Consider the following 17,794-nt stretch of genomic DNA (forward strand, 5'->3'; position numbering starts at 1 on the left):
ACATATTAAAAATGGTTGTACTGATTTGAAAAGTCAGTTCTTGCATAGATTCATTGTGTTTGGCATTTCATGCATCTCTTACTTACAAAGACAACTTGAAGAACATGTAATCCAACATAAATGCCAGGCTGTGCCAAATCCCGGCTCTCTTTACCCCTCACAAAGGGAACTGTTGGATTACATCTGTGCATATATAGGCAGTGCTTGTAACGCAGGGGCGGAACCATGTGCTGTAATTACAGTTGCTCTGTTTCCAGCTCTGAAATATATAAGTAAATGAAAAATTGACATTGGAGGGGGGTTATTAAAACAAGTAATTACGGTATAAGCATAGGATTAGAGTCATTTCAGTGAAATCTTACAAGCAGCATACTGTAGGTATTATCTTTTACCTTGTTTTCTCTACTGAAGCTACAGAGTGAGACACAGAAATAAAGCACCGTGGTTTGCTAAAACCTCAGCCAAATGTTTTTAGAAATCATGTTATTTTTCTGGATTTTAATGAAATGCAATCAACATTTCAGTCCCCCTAACAGTAAACTCCTTCTGATCATGTTTACCAAAAATATTCAGCAATATACACTAAGTCCACTGCTAAATGACGTGTTAGATTGTGCTAGAAGAGAAATACTTCTTTGGGCTTGTATTTTATTAGGGATTGGTCTACTTTGATTTCTCATTTCTTGTGTGGGTGTGGCTGAGAAAAAAAGTCTTTGTTCCAGGAGCACTGTTTGTCTTTCACTAAGCAAATCTTCAGTTTATTCAGTCTTTATTCATTCTTAGAGCTTTCTGTTGAACACAGAGTGAGCGAATAAGGAGAGGAAAAAATGCATTGTGAAGTACTCAGTGTTGCACAAGCATGGGTAAAAGTGATCCAATGAAAAATTGCGTGACTTTAATTTATGCTGTGGGTTTGAGTTAAGATGCTGGTCTGCAGGGTTAGGAAGTTTGTGTAATTCTGTGCAGAGTCTTAGAGAAATTTGTCTAGAAAGTAATGGTTTACTACAAAGGCTTATGGAACATACGTTTATGTGCACCCTGTTTAAAAAGCTGACCACATCCTGGCTTGAGAAAAGCGTTGTCAGATCAACAGATTCAGCTCACCGCTATCTACACAGAGGTATAAAGTAGTAATAACGGTCAGGCAGGCATATATGAAACTCTCAGAGGAGCTAAAGGATGGATCGTGTTCTTGTTAATTCCTAGAACGGTTTTCCTGATCTGATTTTAGGGTTTGCTGATAAAGAAGAGACTGGCCTAATCGCAGGAGCAGTTGTCCCGTTGTTTTGGAAGCTCATGGGACACTTACTGAGATCGAGGCATGGCCACATCCTTGTGGCTGAGCAGAGATGTTAGAGCCAGAAATTTCTCAGAGAAGTAACGTAAATGTTGTTTACCACAATGTATTACTCTTACTTTGGTACACAAGTAGTTTCATCTTCCCACCTACCTCAGGGCTGTGGGCAAAGTTCTGCATTCAGGTGCTGTGCCCATAAAAGCAGGGCTTCCCCAGCCCCTTGGCTGTGCTGAGGTTTTTGCAGCGTCGCATTTGTCTACGGTGGTGACATTCTGGACAATCTGTCTGCTTCCAGAGACTTCTGAAAATGTAGGCTTTTGTGTGTCAACATTTCCATTGCCTCACACAAATCAAGACGAGCTGTGCCTTTGTATTTAGCCGGAAAGAGCTGATCTGACATTTCTTTCAATATCTGAAGTGATTTTTACTTTAAGGCTAAGAAAGATGATTTCAGTATTAGTAATGGGATTAAATATTAGATCTTTTGTCTCCGTCAGAAGAAGTAGCTGAGTTATTCAGTAATCAGGATAAGCAGAAAATGTAAGCTGCACTCTTTTGCTTTGTCTTCATTGGCATGCAGGGGAAGGCATGTTCAGCTGCCCCACCTGAGGAGATAAATGAGCATAAAAAGAAGTGCTGTTAAGTACTGGCTGCATACCTGCAAATGACTAATTTCTCATGTTTGCATCTCTGGATTTTTGCTGTTAGGTTTCCTGCTGGTTGTCATGTGATGAAACTTGATTGTGATAGTTCAGCATCCGCCACCTTTATGCCCAATATCATGTAAAACTCAGGGGAACGGAAAGAAGTGCGCTCAGGACTGCTTTACATTTTGAGTGTACCTTTCAACAGTATGAGCTGCTCGGAAATTCATTTGCTCGCTGCCCTCTGTAGGTTTTTTATTGCTGCATTTGCAGTTAATATGAGGAAAGTTCACTCCACCTGTTGCGCCGCTTTGCACCACTGTGCGGGTCGGAGCAGCTCTGCTCCTGTCCGTGGCCCTTTGGTGGTTGCCAGTATCAGGCGCTTCAGAAGAGCCTTAGTTGCTCTGCTGTCTGGGGCTCACGTGTTATTATTTTTAAAAGGTGTTAGGTAGTGTCAACATGAGTTCAGTGGGGCTGTATAGAGAGCTGAGTGAAAATGGCAGATAATATTTCTATCAAAGCAGCCAAGTTGGCAAAGGATGGTGAGCACTTTGATTCAGGCAATTGGCCAGCTTGTTCAGAGTGGGGTTTCCTTAGTCAGGTGGAGTCCCTTGTGGGGAAGCATGACAGAACTGGACAGGAAGCCAGAGAAGAAGCTGTTCCAATAAGTGTTTTTAAATATTTCTATTTTTAACCTTTCTTTCAAAAACAACCATGTTATAAAAGATGGGTCTTGAAGATAGTGAACTTGGGGCCCTGGGTTTTCCGAGCTGCTTGACAACAGCTTTGTCCTATATTTTTTCTGATGTAATAAGAGTAATTCTCTCTTTTTTTTTTTTTTCTTCTTCTTCCAGGTGAGGATGATGAAGATTCAAACCTGCTAATTCTCAGCTACCCACAGTACTGTCGCTATCGTTCCATGTTAAAGCGCATTCAGGACAAGCCTTCTTCAATACTAACAGACCAGTTTGTTTTAGCCCTGGGTGGCATAGCAGTAACAAGCAAGAACCCCCAAATCTTCTACTGTCGGGATACATTTGATCATCCAACCCTTATAGAAAATGAAAGTATATGTGATGAGTTTGGTAAGTCACTTCACAGCTATTTTCTTTTCACATGACATTTTTCTTCTTCTTAGGTGTCCACCAATTTTCAAGGGGGAAATGTGATTCCTTTAAAGTGAATCAATGCTATTTACTGTTTGAAGTTTTAAGTACCAAATGTGCTCTTTCCTCTGAGTCTGAAGGCTTCTAGCTACTGCTGATCTCACATTTGCAGCTTGAGTTTATCACAATCAAAGATAATGTTACATGGATAGAGTATGTAGCACAGTCACTCAGTACAAGTGAAAGGATCCCTTGTCTGGATTTGGAATTTATTTACCTTAACCATTAGCCTGTGGCCTGTGTCTTTGCAGAAGCTTTACAATGTGTGTTGTTTTGTTAAAGCCATTGTTGGTGCTGTATGCTAATAAATGCAAAACAGGAAAACTCCGTTCACATCCCATTCCTGCTGCAGAGCACTCATCAACCGTGTATCTGCTCTATGGGTCTTGAACAAACGTCTGCTACAGACTGTGTGTTTCTGGCCTTCCCGAAAGATGTTTTTTTTCAGCAGGAGTTTCAACTAGGAGTTTGATTTTCCATGTGCAGAGGCAGTTCTGAGAGGTGATCTCTTAATTCAAAAGGTATAGAGAATACCATGCCACTCCAGGGGAGTCTGCAGCACCTCACAGTTTGGGGAGAGGGGGCTGCAAGACGAAACTCCAATAGCTGCCATGTAATTTAATGCTTCGGTTTTGTTTTGCTTCGCGTTGTTGAGTCAACCCAAGTGCAGGGTTTGTACTGGTGAAATGTGTCAGAATGCATATTCTGCACACACACAGCTCAGCTCTAGTAATGGGTCCAGTGTAATTTCTTTAGTAAAGTGCCTATGCTGTGAGAATCAAGTTTTATTACCCTTACTACTAGGTGGATGAGCACCGCGAATCATGCTGGCGAAATCTCTTTGTGTAGCGGTGGGCTGCACCTTTGCTGTGGGCTCCGTACATCTCTGCGAGGAAGTTCTGTGGTCTTTTAGACAATTTTTTAAATGTGTTTAATCCATAATAATGGGAGCAAGAGGGAAGGCGCTCAGCAGTGCCTGTATTGGGAGAGTAACATCCCGCTTTGTCCTAACCCTAGCATGTTGGTTACTGGTTTTGTGCTCAGTCAGGCCTTTGTTGTGGTGGCACAGAGGAGCGCCAGCTCAGCAGGTTGGGCTGAGGCATTTCAGTGGTGTGGAAGTGCTCCTTTACCGTGCATAGAGTAGCTCCAGGCAGGTAGGAGAGAGCTGTCCTCCTGTACTGTTGTCACTGGAGCACGCTGCTACTGTGAAGAGTTTTAATTTTGTGGTGTTGAGCTATTACAAAATTAGGTCCAAATTGTCAAGTCCTCTTACATTCACACCAAACATTACAGGCTTTCAATTATGGTTATAAATGTTGGTTCCTCTTGAGGATGGGGAGGTGGAAAAAATGAATGAAATATCCGGGAAATTTGGTCCAATACCACAGTAGTATCATGTTGAGTTTTATTTACTCTGAGCTTTAGCTTAGAATATAAAGTTCAGTTTTAATTGACTACCCTTCTCATATAGGAAAGGTTATTTTAGGCTTGAAGGCGTTTGATGAGCATACCATCTGTTTTCTGCAGAGTATTTTATTCAGGGTCATTCCTTGATTACAGGTTTGTTGAAATAGTTGGATCCATAATGTAAGTGTATCATGGAATATTAGTAATAGATGAATCAAAAAGATGTGGAGTGATACAGAAACTATGCTCAGTGAACCATAGCAAGTGCTTTGTTCAGTCTCTGAAAGCTAACTATGCCATTCTCTTGACCTTTGCGAGGCAATTATCTCATTATCAAACCAGAGCCACAGAAATCTTTGCCATAGAAATTAATAATGTGTATTTAAAATATAGTTTGGTTTAAAAAGCAGATTTTCTGAATGCCTATTAAAAAATAAAAAATTGACTATTCTTTAAAAATATTTTTTACAAAAATAATGGATGTAAAATTTGCAAGCCCTACTGTGCTAGGAAGGAAAAACTAGCCAGTGTATGGTTCCATCACTATATTGCAGAGTGTACGGTGTCAATTATACTACCTTTGTTGAAGGCAATAGGCAAAGTGCCATTTTATCCCCTTCTTTGCTGGCAGGACAATGAAATGTACAACAGTTCATTATACAAACAGTTTATGTTGATATCATGCAGATTGATGTCACATGTGGAAAGTGATGACTGCTAGAGCTAAACAGAGGCAGGGTGGTATAGTAGATAAATGGATTACTCTAAGGCACTGGTATTTATCAGTCAAATCTGAGGGAGAGACCAGATTATAGAAATGTGGCTAAAATTCCAGCAAGAGAATCCAGACCCACTTAATTTTGAGAGGCTTGGCTATTTCTTTACTTGCAAATGAAAGAAGTGTGCAGAAAGATGAAGACGGGACCATGTGTGTTTCCCCATCGCCTGGAATTCCTCAAAATCCAAAGCAAACATAAAATTTGGGGTAGTGTGGATGAAAAACAGCTTTGTGAGATCCCAAGACTTCTGACGAGGATGCAGGGCTCCTTCAGAAACTGCTGGGTGAAGTGCCGCACCCTTTCTGAGCACTGTCACAGCATGCAAGAGATGCAGCTAATAGCAAGGGGACACCAGAAAAACCTCTACAAAGATCCCCATTCACTGTGGTGTGTAGTTGTTGTTCTTGTTAGGCAGTTTTAATGGAGAGAAGTGTTTTTCCAGGAAGTATTATCCCTGATTTTATTACACCTTTCTAACAAAAACATTTTGTTCTGCTCTGATTCCTTCTCATCTCTCCACCCTTTTTCCCCATTCTGAGGTTAACAAAAAAATAAATAAAGCAGGAAACGATCAAGTTTTGTTGACAGAAGTTCAGGTGGAAACTTCTGGGTTTTTGATGTGAGATTTTTGTCTCTTTAAATTGGAAAGGCCTGTAGATGCTGTGCATCAGCTCCCTCCAACATGGCTGGAGGAGATGGCGTGAGGTGTTCCAGGCCTAGCTGCTGCAGGCCATCCTGTGTGGATGGCCACTGTCCATCATGGAGCTCCAGCTGTGCCTCCAGCGTGAGCTGCCACCACAAATACCTGCCAAGGGGGCTGGCACCTTGGAGTCTCTGCCGGCATCTGCGCAGTCATGGTTTCTCTTCAACTCCATGTCATTGCTACAGACAGTTGTCAAAGTTGTTGGAGTTAGCAGCCCCTGGGGCTGCTGCTGTGGAATAACTTTTGTAAATACATTTAATTTACTAGCATTTGCTGTGTGATCTGTGTGGACTGAGGCTGTTTAGTCTACGGAAAAGGAGGCTGAGGGGAGACCTTATTGCTCTCTTCCAATATCTGAAAGGTGCTTACAGCGAGAGCGGTCTCTTACAGCGAGAGAGAGTTGGTCTCTTCTCACTGGTGACAGGTGACAGGACGAGGGGAAATGGCCTCAAGTGGCGCCAGGGCAAGTTTAGGTTGGATATCAGGAAATACTTCTTTACTGAAAGGGTTGTTAAGCAGTGGAATAGGCTCCCCAAGGAGGTGGTTGAGTCACCATCCCTGGATGTGCTTAAACCATTTGGATCTGGTGCTCAGGGACATGATTTAGCGGAGGGTTGTTAGAGTTAGGGTAGTATGGTTGGGTTGTGGTTGGACTCGATGATCTTTAAGGTCTTTTCCAACCTGAGCAATTCTATGATTCTATGATTCTATCATACATGCTGCAAGAGCAAAGGAATGAAAAAACAGGGGTTCTGATAGTTTTCGTTATAGATCAAAGAGACTAGCTGGAGACCAAGCTGCATGTGCGGTATCCAGAAGATGTGTTTGAGGACTCTGGGCCAGAAATCAGTGTGCAAAGTAGTTGCTACAACAGCATGCAACCTTTCAGTGCTTGCCTACCTGACTTGATCTTCTACCAGGCCTGCACCTACTCTGCTGCAAGAAAAGACTTCCAGGGCTCATTGGTGAGCGTGGCTTCTTTCCTCAGCCAGCTGTGGGCTGCATTGCAGAAGGCACATCAGCCCCTACTGTGCACAGCTGTGTCCCTTGGCACAGTTTCCACAGGCCTGGGACTGCACGGTGCTGCAGGAGCACGAGAGTCAGGTGAAGGTGGGTTTCTGTAGCTCCATCACCTTTTCCGGGTGAAAACCAACGCAGAAAGATTTGTCACAGTGCTTTGCTGAATGAATATTGTAAATCCTGCCCACAATGGATGAACCAGAAGCTTGTTGTCCATTTTGTGTGCATGGGTTTGATTGCTGTACAAACAAGAGTGTGAGGGAAAACACATACCTTCCTTCTTCTCATTTTTTTAAAAATACATTTGGTAAATTTTTTATCATTCTGGCTTACTTTTGTAGCAAGCTGGGTCCAGTGTGCCATTAATAAAGCTATTTGGTCCCTGAGGTGCTGTAAACACATGTTGGCCCCTGAAAGAAGGTTAAAAGTTTTATTCTTTCCTGTAAAGGCTAATTTTTTGTAAAACAATTCATACCAAAAAGTGAGAGAACTGCATCCTGCTGTTGTATTAATATCATTTTTTCTTCTGAAAGAATTAAACTTCTGCATTTTATTATAAGAGCAATGCAGAAAGAATCTTCTCTTTACATAAGTGATGCATAGAGGTGTTGCAGTCCCCACTATCCTTCTCTCCCCCTTCCTCCCGAAAAGCTAACAACATGTTGCTTGCATGGGGAAAAACCATCTACATTCAAAACAAAGCAAAAACAACTGTACCTTGACCAGCTCAGATCTCTCTGCTGAGCAATACAGAAAGCAGATCATCTCATTGCTGGGAATGAGTTGGAGTGAGGAATGACTTTCCTAACCTCTGGGGTTTTCTGGGATATTTTCAGGACTTACCTACTTTCTTGTCATAGGCCATGGAAACAGGGCTGCAAAGAAGAGAGGACTGTTTAGAGATAGGTCAAATACCACAGACAACATGTAGGATGGGAGCTGATGGCTTCAAGATATGGAGTGGTGTGGTACCTTTACTCCTGGAGCAGCTGAAATTTTGTCCTTGCTCTCATTATGCATCTGAACTATGAGTTTGTGACTCATAGTTAAAATACGTGGTTTAGGGGGTAAAAGATAACAAAACAAAACCAAAACAGGGAATGAAACTTAAAAGAAAGGAAAGGAAAGAAAAAAGAAAGAATGTTTCCAGTTTTACTGTTGATGACGCTCTTTATTTGTGTGAGTCAAAATAATCACCCTTAAGAATGAATGTTTGGAGTTTTTTATGTTTTTCAGCAGAAGTAAAATGTCAGCATTTCTGCTGTTGACAGTTTTGGTTACTTCCAAGGTAATGTATATCAGTGTAACTCAGCAAGGCCAGTAGGAGCTTCCTCTGATTCTGGGTCTTAGAATCTCAGTTCTTCTAAATCTTCTCCTATCCCATTAGGGATCACTTGTCCAGAAGGTAGGCACACTAATATTCTTACCTCTTCAAGATTTCCTTAGTCTGTATCCATCTGCTGCTTGAAATCTCAGCTGAATGTCTTTGTCAGTGTAGCTCATAACTACATTTTAACAATCAAGAATAGGTCCCAAGTTAATTTAGCCAAAATTGGTATCTGCTTGATGTGGCAAGCTTTCATTCTTCGTAAGAACGGAGCAAGCTCAAATTTAATCTCCAAAACTGGCTAGAAGGAGTGTTTTATCACTCGTACGTTTATAGTAACTTAACGAGTCATAGGGATATTTAATCAGCTGGTATTAGCTGTGATTAACTACAAGATTCCCATGAGTGTGCCATCAGTCCCCCACCTTTCGATATCAGCATCCAGCATGAAGTAGTGCAGGCAGCTCAACAATGGAAGAGCCTTTTTTTTCCTTTTCTTTTTTAATTCTGCATTTTTGGAATGTTGTATGTCTTGTGCACAGAGGGGTCTCCTATCCTTTGCATCTCCTAGGCAGATGGACACCCAGCTGGGACGGGGCAAAGGCTCAAGCTGGTTGGGCACTGCGCCGGCTGAATCTCATCCTGTGTGACATCCACACTGTAATGGTGGAAATGGAAGCTTGCTTTTTCTCCCTTTAAAAAGCACTCAAAAGCTCTAAAATCCTCTTTTTACCTCTACGCTTTCTTCAGTGGTTTCTTTTTTTTTTTTTATTATTTTTTTGGTTTTTAAATAGATGCATGCAGGCTATCTTAACATAAAAATTGTATTAGAGTGGGACCACTGTTGATGCTCCTCTGATAAGAGTGGAACATTGAAGCAGTTACAAATGTGATGGGAAGAGCATGGAGACTTTCTTTTAGCATGTTGCTGGGGCCTCTTTAGATGGAGCTTTGTGGTGGCATCTCCAGGAATCTGAAAAACATGCAGAACTTTTCCTACACCCTGGGTAGTGTGGCTTAGCTAAATATTTCAAATTTTAACTCTCTCAAAACAAAAACAGGACGTAGCTGGAGGGGAAGTAGTGATTAATGTATAATAATGCTATATACAATGTAGATAGATAAATGTACATTTCCTCCCCCTCACGCCCCACCTCTGCAAACATAAGCTTTTAGCCTGAAAAAGAAAATCTGGAAATGTTCTGGATTCTGGTCAGACCTCTTTCTTATTTTGTTAATTCAACTGTAGAGTGAGATATTAATGGTCCCCAGATGTTGTTTATAATGATTGATTTTTCAGTTGTGAAAAAATACTTGCAGTTTTTTTAAACAATTGATATTTTCTAGTGTGCTCTGCAGCATTTGAATAAAATGTCTGAAGGCAGAGCTGTTTATATGCTCAACATAATTGCTTCTGTTAAGTGATTTCTTCATTCTTAACATTTTTAGCTCTAATTGCTTTTCCCCCATACATCTAAAAATAAATATTTGCAAGTTTTGCATTCTGTCACTCATTGAAATGCATAAAATATTTGTATACTCAAAGCAAAAAGCACCGATAGGGGGTCACATTCTGTCTCACTGAGAGTGGTGTAAATCCAGAATGACTCCCTTCACTTCAGCAAACGTTAGTCAGGTTTTCACCAGTTAACTAAGGGCAGAATCTCACCCAATGTTAACAGCGAGCTGCTAAGTGAGCATAAGTAATGTGTGGTAAAGTAAGATAAAATGCCTTCCTGTCTGTAAGAACTTCAAAACAAATGCTGTTTTATTTTTACTTTTTGTGTGTGTGTGTGTGTGTGTGTGTGCGCATTTTTAGTAGCAACCACAGCTGTAACCAGGATAAATACTAAGATAGACTATTTCTCACTCCATAAAACCAGAGTCAGAACTCCTGTAAGGCCTGCTTCTGCGGCACAGCTGGGGTGCTCAGTGCTGCTCCATCCCTGCAGGCAGCAGACATGGGACGTTGGGCAAGGGGGTACCTCTTCCTCCTCCCCCACCTTCTGCTGCAGCTGCTGGGGCCAGGCATGGCCAGGGGCTTGGCCTGGGGTCTTGGGCAGCACTGACATGGCTCAGGGTGATCCGTGGCAGAGCAATGGTGCTCCTACTTCCAGTCCAGTGCTTTTACGTGGAAGGCTCCTTTCCTTTTCTGTGTTTTGGTTGAGTAGTGGGCACATGACACTGTACTGGGGGGGTTGCGTGTTTCCTTAGTCTGAGCTCGGCAGAGGATGAATGCATCCTTGCAGCAAAACAGGTTTAGGGAGTGTGCCACTTTTCTGTGCGTGATCAATGTGAACTATCATGTGGGCTTTGCTATGTGTTGCATGCGCCCGCTTTCTTGGTGGCCATTCACCAACTGGTGGTAGATGTCAGCTGTGTGGCTAGTTTTATATTTCCCTCATCAAAATCACTTTTTGCCCTTACATCAAAAAGCAGCCCGAGCCGAATTCATCACAAGCATGAGCGTGATGTCGGAGGTGTGCAGTTGCAATGCTGGAACCGTCTTCTTCTCGTTATTATCATTTTGAACAAGCACTCGTGAGAGCATCCTCACGTGAGTGTTCTGTGCCCCAGTGCCCATGGGCCATGGGACTGCGCTGCGGGGCTGGGTGTAGAGCAATAGGCCCGCCTTCCTGCCCTGCGAGCAGAAGGAGAAGTGGTTTGTGTCAGAATATGGTCACATTCTTCTGATTAAACCCGCTCAAAAAAGACAACATTGTAATATTTTCCAGCGACTGTTTATCATGAATTACGTCAGCCTCGGTTTAAATTGCTATTATTTCTCCTTAATGCTTCTTGGTGCCTGCATAATTTACAGCATTGGCAGCTGCGGGACTATGAAATAACCTTTCACAACCACCATACAATAGTAAAGAACATGAAGTTTTTGTTGTTAATTATTATGGGTCTCCTTTAACTTTTTTACAAAGTGACATAAAATATTGTTGAGGTATTTATGGTTAAAGCTACTTTTACATGGATCTATTTTGCTTCTGGCTAGTTCTTAACTAAAGCAGTCATTTGTGGTTATTATGCCTTGGGAGATATTATGTCAGAACTGGTTTAGGAGTATTATTATGTATCACATGTCATATATTACATGTCAGCACTTGAGGCTGTCTTTCAATAAAAACAAATGTAATTTCAGTTAATGGTCTTTTAGGTATAGGCCATTTGTAAACTTACCTGAGTTCATTTGAAGGTATACTAAAAAGCTTTGTTCTCTCGGAGTGCACTTGAGTAATTTCATTTTGGCTATGGATGGAATTTCCAAAATATTTGTCATTATTTCAGTCGGAGGGTACTGCCTCTAGAAAGCAAACAGTTTCCCAATCCCCAAGTTAATGTACACATTTAAGGAGCTGTAACTGTTACTCATTACTTTGTTTACTTTTCCCCCTTTGAGCTCCTGCTTCCTGGGTTCCCCAGTGTGGGGCTGGGGCAGTATCCCAGGCAACTAAGCCACCTAATGATGATGCTGTGTGGCACTGCCCAAATGAATAGCTTCTATGTCCAGAGATAATCCGTGGGAGAAGGGTGGCAGAAATTAAAGGTTGCAGGCAAGTTTTAAGTTCCTTGAAGTTGCATTTCAAATCTAGAAAATGCAAACTTAGACAAAGCAAACTTTGAATCAGTATGTCATTCCCCGTGGTCCCAAATACTATGCATATTTTCCAGTACTTATTTGAAGCAAGAGATGAGGCGTACAGGGTGTGCCAGAATTATTACAAAGAGTGAAAACACATGAATGACTCATGTGAACTTCTTGTTGTTTTTATTTCTTTAGCATCTAATTAGTTAATTACTACTACACCAAAGGAAAAAAAAAAAAAACTAACAAAAAGAGATGTGATTCCTCTCCCCCACCTATGTTTGAGCACCATAAAAATGATCAAAGCCTGTGTTTGTCCCTAGTTCCATTTTACGCCATGGGGCCACCGGTTTTGGTGGCTTCACTTTTGGGAATGGAAATCCTGCTGGGCAAAAAATGAGTCTCTGTCCCCGCACGGACAGGCAGGCGGATAGTGCCAGGGTGCCAGTGTGAAATTAGAACGGGAAGAAAAGAGCAGGGGGAGCATCTCGTGTGCTACTGGGTTGGAATTTAATAAGAGAGACATAAAATGGAGTGGAATTTGCCTGGACACTGCAGGATTTTTTAATATTAGGCACCATGCTTGATTTCCCTGGAAATGAGTGAGCAATCTGAATTTAGAGTTGTTTGGCGAGGGGAGAGTGCGTTTCTTTTTCTTTTTTAATCAAAGGCATTTCAGCAGCCGATCCAAGTGAAAAGGGGATCTATCATTACGTAAGAATGTAGCAAACTTTCCCGTTTAATGAATGAATATTAGGTATTTCTGAAGCAGATAAAAGATGGTAAAAGAGAGAGACAGAGCTGACGTCTTAGAGATTTTAATAAAGATTGAAGTTAGTAGTGAAAAGGTCAAAGTGCCATTTGTTGAGCCCCTGCTTCTGGCACGGTTTCAAAGCTTGCAGTGCTGACTGTGGGGCTGTGATGTGTGTTAATGAACAGTTGTGGCACTTAACTGAGATCATGGGTTGGTCACATGAATATATATAAAAGATAGGAGCGGAGATTTTTTTCCCCCTTTTCGCTGCAGTTTGTCTGCTGGAAGGACTGAACAATTAGAAGAAATGTTTGAAATGTTTGAACACCATATAAGTCCCCTAGTCCGTAAGGAAAATGAGCTAGGAATAATAGAATACTGCTATAGTTAAATATAGTTATTCAAAATTGTTTTTAGCTACAGATGTTATGCCATTTTAGAAACTTAGACTAAATAATGTCAGATCTTGTTTGCTTTTTTAGTATGTTACTCGTTTATTGGGAAATTCAGAATTTAAAACAGCTGGGAAAGGGTTTGGTGTTCACTAAGTAATCTTTAAAATGTGTACATTTCAGTGTTACTCTTATAGAGCTGTTTAAAAATGACTGAATTGTATATTATAGTTATAAAGTTCTGTAAACATGCTCCACCGTGTAAATGACAGGGAAACGTGAAATGGGAAAACGAGATAATTCTGCAGCCAAATTTTATGTGTTACAGACTTGATAAAACAGCAAATGGGTTTCTCAGTTTAAACAATTTGCAACTTCCAGGAACGTGCGTGGAGGTTACAAACACTGTGTATAAAATAGCAGCAGAAAATAACGTTCGTTCTTCTCTGGTTCTCCCTTTGATGTTTATGTCAAGACGAAGGAGTTAATTTATCTAAGAGTTTCTCTGCGTGAGTTGGACTGTACAAAAGCAATCATGTAGAAATAATAGACTACCATTGGAAGTGCTGTACTATTGCAGTTTTAATAGCTCTTCAGTTCTGCTCAACAATTAGTCCATACATTTTATAGCTGTGTCTTTAAGAAACTGGCACACTCAGCAAAATCAGAGTAATTGGGAGATGATGCAATGTGGAGAGAAATCAGAGGAAGAAAATTAATTGAAAAATAGTGTTTTCTTTGTTTTTTGTTTGCTTTCTTTGGAAATTTTAAACACTGCAGTAGTAATTACCGGTTGGTGAGATTCCTGCAGAATGTAAGTTCCACGTGGCTGCATTTTTGTGAATTTATTTTTGTTTGTTTTTAAATTAAACTACAAAAGAGGCAAGCTAAGGCATTAGGAAGTTTTGCTTTGCTTTTCTCTTTGTGAAATTGAGTGAGGGCATTAATTGTGATCAGGAGGAGTCTTTTGGTTTTCTTCCACTCTACTGACCAGTGCTGTTGTAGGAAGTTCTCAGTACCTGTCAGCATCTTTGAAAAGTGATGAGATAGATCATGGAGAATATATGAATTAGTTCATATTTTCAGAGCTACTGAACTGAAGGGACTGCAGCAGTCTCTCTGTTCCCACGTCCACTGGAGAAAGTGCTGCTCTTTGCTAAAAGGTGTATGAGCACCCATCTTTCAGGGGTAGACAGTGGATTCTGGGACTTTCTTCAGATGGCTTTTTTTTTTCATGTATCACTACTCAGTAAGGAGGCAATTAAAAAAATGATAGTACCTCGCTCCAAAAAAAAAAAAATGTTGCTTATTTGTAGGTTTCTCATCAGCAATTAGGACTTTGTAATGCTTTTTAATGGATTTATTGTCCATTATGAAGCGAAGGCCAGTGAAGCAGTCAGAATTTACATTTCAGCTTAAATTTGGGCCTGGATAATATACATAGTTGTGTCTTGGTCTTTTAGTGATCAAACAAGCATTTCCTTGTGCCTTAGAGCTGCTTTGTTGGTCTTAATGCCATGAATTACTGAAGGGCAATGGCAGATAACCAGTTGGCTAGAATAGGAGGGCAAACCTGCTTCTTAGCTGAATAAGCAGGGGAACAGTGAGAAGAAATAGAGAGGTGTTACTGCTGCTGCATATAACACTAGAGGAAATCATTATCAGAGCCTCTAAGAGCTAACATTTTGGTTAGTCATTCAAATGATTATGGCTTTCTACAAAAGGACGATACTACTTCATGGGATAACTGCACTGCTAATGCTCCATTGCATTATTCTGTAGAATCACAGAATGGCTTGAGTTGGAAGAGACCCTAAAGCCCATCCAGTTCCAACCCCTTGCCATGGGCAGGGTTGCAATCCTCCAGATCAGGCTGCCGCAGGCCCCATCCAGCCTGGCCTTGGGACCTCAGGGGATGGGGCACCCACAGCTTCTCTGGGCAGCCAGATCTGTGACTGCAGAGGCCTCTCTAATTTGGTGAACAGGCACATAGTAGGACCGAGTCCTACAGAGAAGGAACAGGTAAATTGATGATGAAACTAAGGCACAATTATCTAGCAGTGAGGGGTAATTACCCAGGGGAACAGCTTAGCTAGAGGTAACATAGATTCCTTATTACTTCAAGCTTTTAAATCAAGGCTGCTTTCCAAACAACATGATCTCAGACAAGAGATACTGTCTTCATCCAGCAGTCACTCTGAAGTTGTATAGGCAGAAAGTAAACAAGACAATAATATCCTACTGTTTTCTTCTGGCATTGAAAACCATTACTGTATTAATATTAAATCACTTGTAGCATCTGGGTCAGCAGAGGTTAGGTTGTGTTGGACTGTTGCACATTCATTATTACGCAGTAAACCAAACCTTCCAAAAATGTGCTTCTTTGCTCTCAGCACCAGCCCGGGTGCTGTGAGCAGTGCCCGTCTCAGAGCATCAACCCTTGCTGCAGTCTTGGGAGCTCTGCCTGTTCTCCAGTGGGAAGCCCAGCTCAGGAAGGATCTGCCCCATTTTAGATCACTTAAATGATTGCTGCCAGGGGCTTGCTCTTCAGCTGAAGTGTAACTGGAAAATGTAACTTGATAGCATCTCATTTAAATATACTGTTACAACTACAAGATCTTGTACAGACTTAACCAACTCCATGAGTTTTCCCTGATGGGTCCTTTACAGACATCTTCAGTCACCTTACCTCTTTCTGTAGTAGCTTTAAAGAGCACATTAATTAAAAAACAGGTGTTTGTAACAAGTGAGTAATAGAAGAGGAGGAATTCATTTGAAATCAGCAGTTTCAGCCCTCAGAAAGGGTAAGAGAATATGTGAAAAGGCTAATGGTGATCATCCTGCTAACATGAATGACGTTCCCAGGCACTGCTGCTGCTCCAGCAGAGAAAGATGGTGTGACCTCCATCTCTATGACCACCCTCCTATGTTTCCCATGGGATCTGCAACTGCAGAAGAAGCTGGCCTCCCACTGAAAGCAAGTCTTGGCTATGAGTTACCGGGTTTACTTTCAGGAGGTGTTGATTCTCCTCCCCACTTCATTCATTAAATAAAACACTTCATCTTTCAAATCTTGCTAACCTCAGGTGAACTTTGGAACTCTGTTTAGGTGATCCTGTGTCCTTTACATGCTTCCACAGAAGTAGAGCACAAGTTTGAAAATCAGGCTGAAGATTATTCCTAGGGTATTTAGGACCCATTTGCTCAGAATACCATGTACAAATTCAGCAGTACCGTTGCCCCCGTTCCTTTATATATCCTGATTTTGCAATGAACCATAATCATTTGACCAATTTACCAAAAAAAAAAAAAAAAGATGGCTCTTCATGGGTTTTTTTGGTGTTGGTGGTTTTGAAAGGCACCCTGTAATTAGGCTGAATATATGTACATTGTGAATGTTTAGTTACGATAGAGATGGGTTTATTGTAAAACAAAAAAAGGGAAAATTACCTAGCTGCAAATCCTAGCAGTTGTTTAGTTTAGAAGTTTAAGTCAATTTATGGAAGTCTGTGTTTACTGTCTTCAGAACTTGATCATGACATTGGAATGTATTTTGGAAAAAAAAGACCCTATAAAATGAAATCCACATTTACGGGTAGGGAGCACAGAGCACTTAGGATCAGGAGTGAGACTAGAGTGTCTCTTTGAAGTGCAGCAAAGAGCAAAGCTTGCCAGTGCCATTTTGGGTTTGGAAGGCCGTGAACTGATACGCTCAGGAAGTTGTAACAGAGGACGGACCCAACACCATTAATTTCATGGTGAAAATGTGGACTGTGATATCCCAATGACAGCAGTATGGAGATAAAACTAGATCTGAAGCACTTAATTTAAAATAAAACTTTATTATAAAAGTCAGTTCTCCTAAGATGTTGCTTTTGTGCTGCGCTGTGAGTAATCGCCATGACTCATCTCGCCTCTGACATGCTGCAGCCATCAACATTCCCAGCCACGAGTGTTGCCCTTTATAAAGGAAATATCCTATTTTTGGTATGGCAGTGTCCTCAGTTTTAAAGAATTTTCCTCTTTTAAAGCGCTCAGACAATTAATGCCTCATGCATGTATTCAACAATAGTTGCCTAGCAACCCTCAGAACTATTTGAGAGAGCAAAGAGAGCTGAGATGAATGAACCTCAGCAGCTCCCATGCAGGTGAGCCAGAGAAGGCACATGGCTGTGCTGCCTCTTGGGGCTCTGCATGTGCCCATGGGGAGGAGCAGCCCCAGAGCAGCATTGCAGGCTCCAGCTGGAGCCTTGGTCAGGGGCAGAGATGGGGCTAGGAGGGTGGTCCTGTGGCCAGGTGCAGTTACAGGAGGGAGCAGTTTGTTGGCCTTCTTCGTTTTGGAAGCCTATGCCAAAACAAGATGGATAAAGTAGTTAAAATAAATAATAGAAAACAAATGAATTCTGCTTAATTGCCGAGAAAAATTTTGTCGTCTTGTATTGCACTCCACCTGCAGCTAGAGTAGAATGCTACTTAGCTTATGGAGATTTCCAGGCCAAGGTCTAAATGCAGGACATTGATGTGTGACACTTAGCTCTGGCTCTTCTCTGGTGCTGCCACCTGATTCCTACTTTTTCCTTTTTGGTGTAACTTCGATCTCACATGAAGTTTGTCTCACTCTTCTGGAAGATGCCATTTGAAGAAGATAGAAGTCTTTCCCCCACTAATTCTCTGCAGCCACCATGCTTCTGTTTCCACATTTTGATCTTT

At 41.4% G+C, this 17,794-nt stretch overlaps 1 protein-coding gene across 1 annotated transcript in view; it reads left to right on the forward strand.

Annotated features, from left to right (window-relative positions):
* Window positions 1-3,422, forward strand: part of LOC104911911 (AT-rich interactive domain-containing protein 5B-like) — a 31,514-nt gene extending 28,092 nt beyond the window's left edge. Inside the window, exon 2 of the mRNA XM_031554358.1 lies at window positions 2,796-3,422. Within this exon, the coding sequence (XP_031410218.1) occupies window positions 2,796-3,061 (266 nt within the window). The 3' untranslated portion in view covers window positions 3,062-3,422. The remainder of the gene's footprint in view (window positions 1-2,795) is intronic.
* Window positions 3,423-17,794: the final 14,372 nt, after the last annotated feature.

Source organism: Meleagris gallopavo, chromosome 8 (genome assembly GCF_000146605.3).
Source record: "Meleagris gallopavo isolate NT-WF06-2002-E0010 breed Aviagen turkey brand Nicholas breeding stock chromosome 8, Turkey_5.1, whole genome shotgun sequence".
Taxonomy (NCBI): Eukaryota; Metazoa; Chordata; class Aves; order Galliformes; family Phasianidae; genus Meleagris; species Meleagris gallopavo.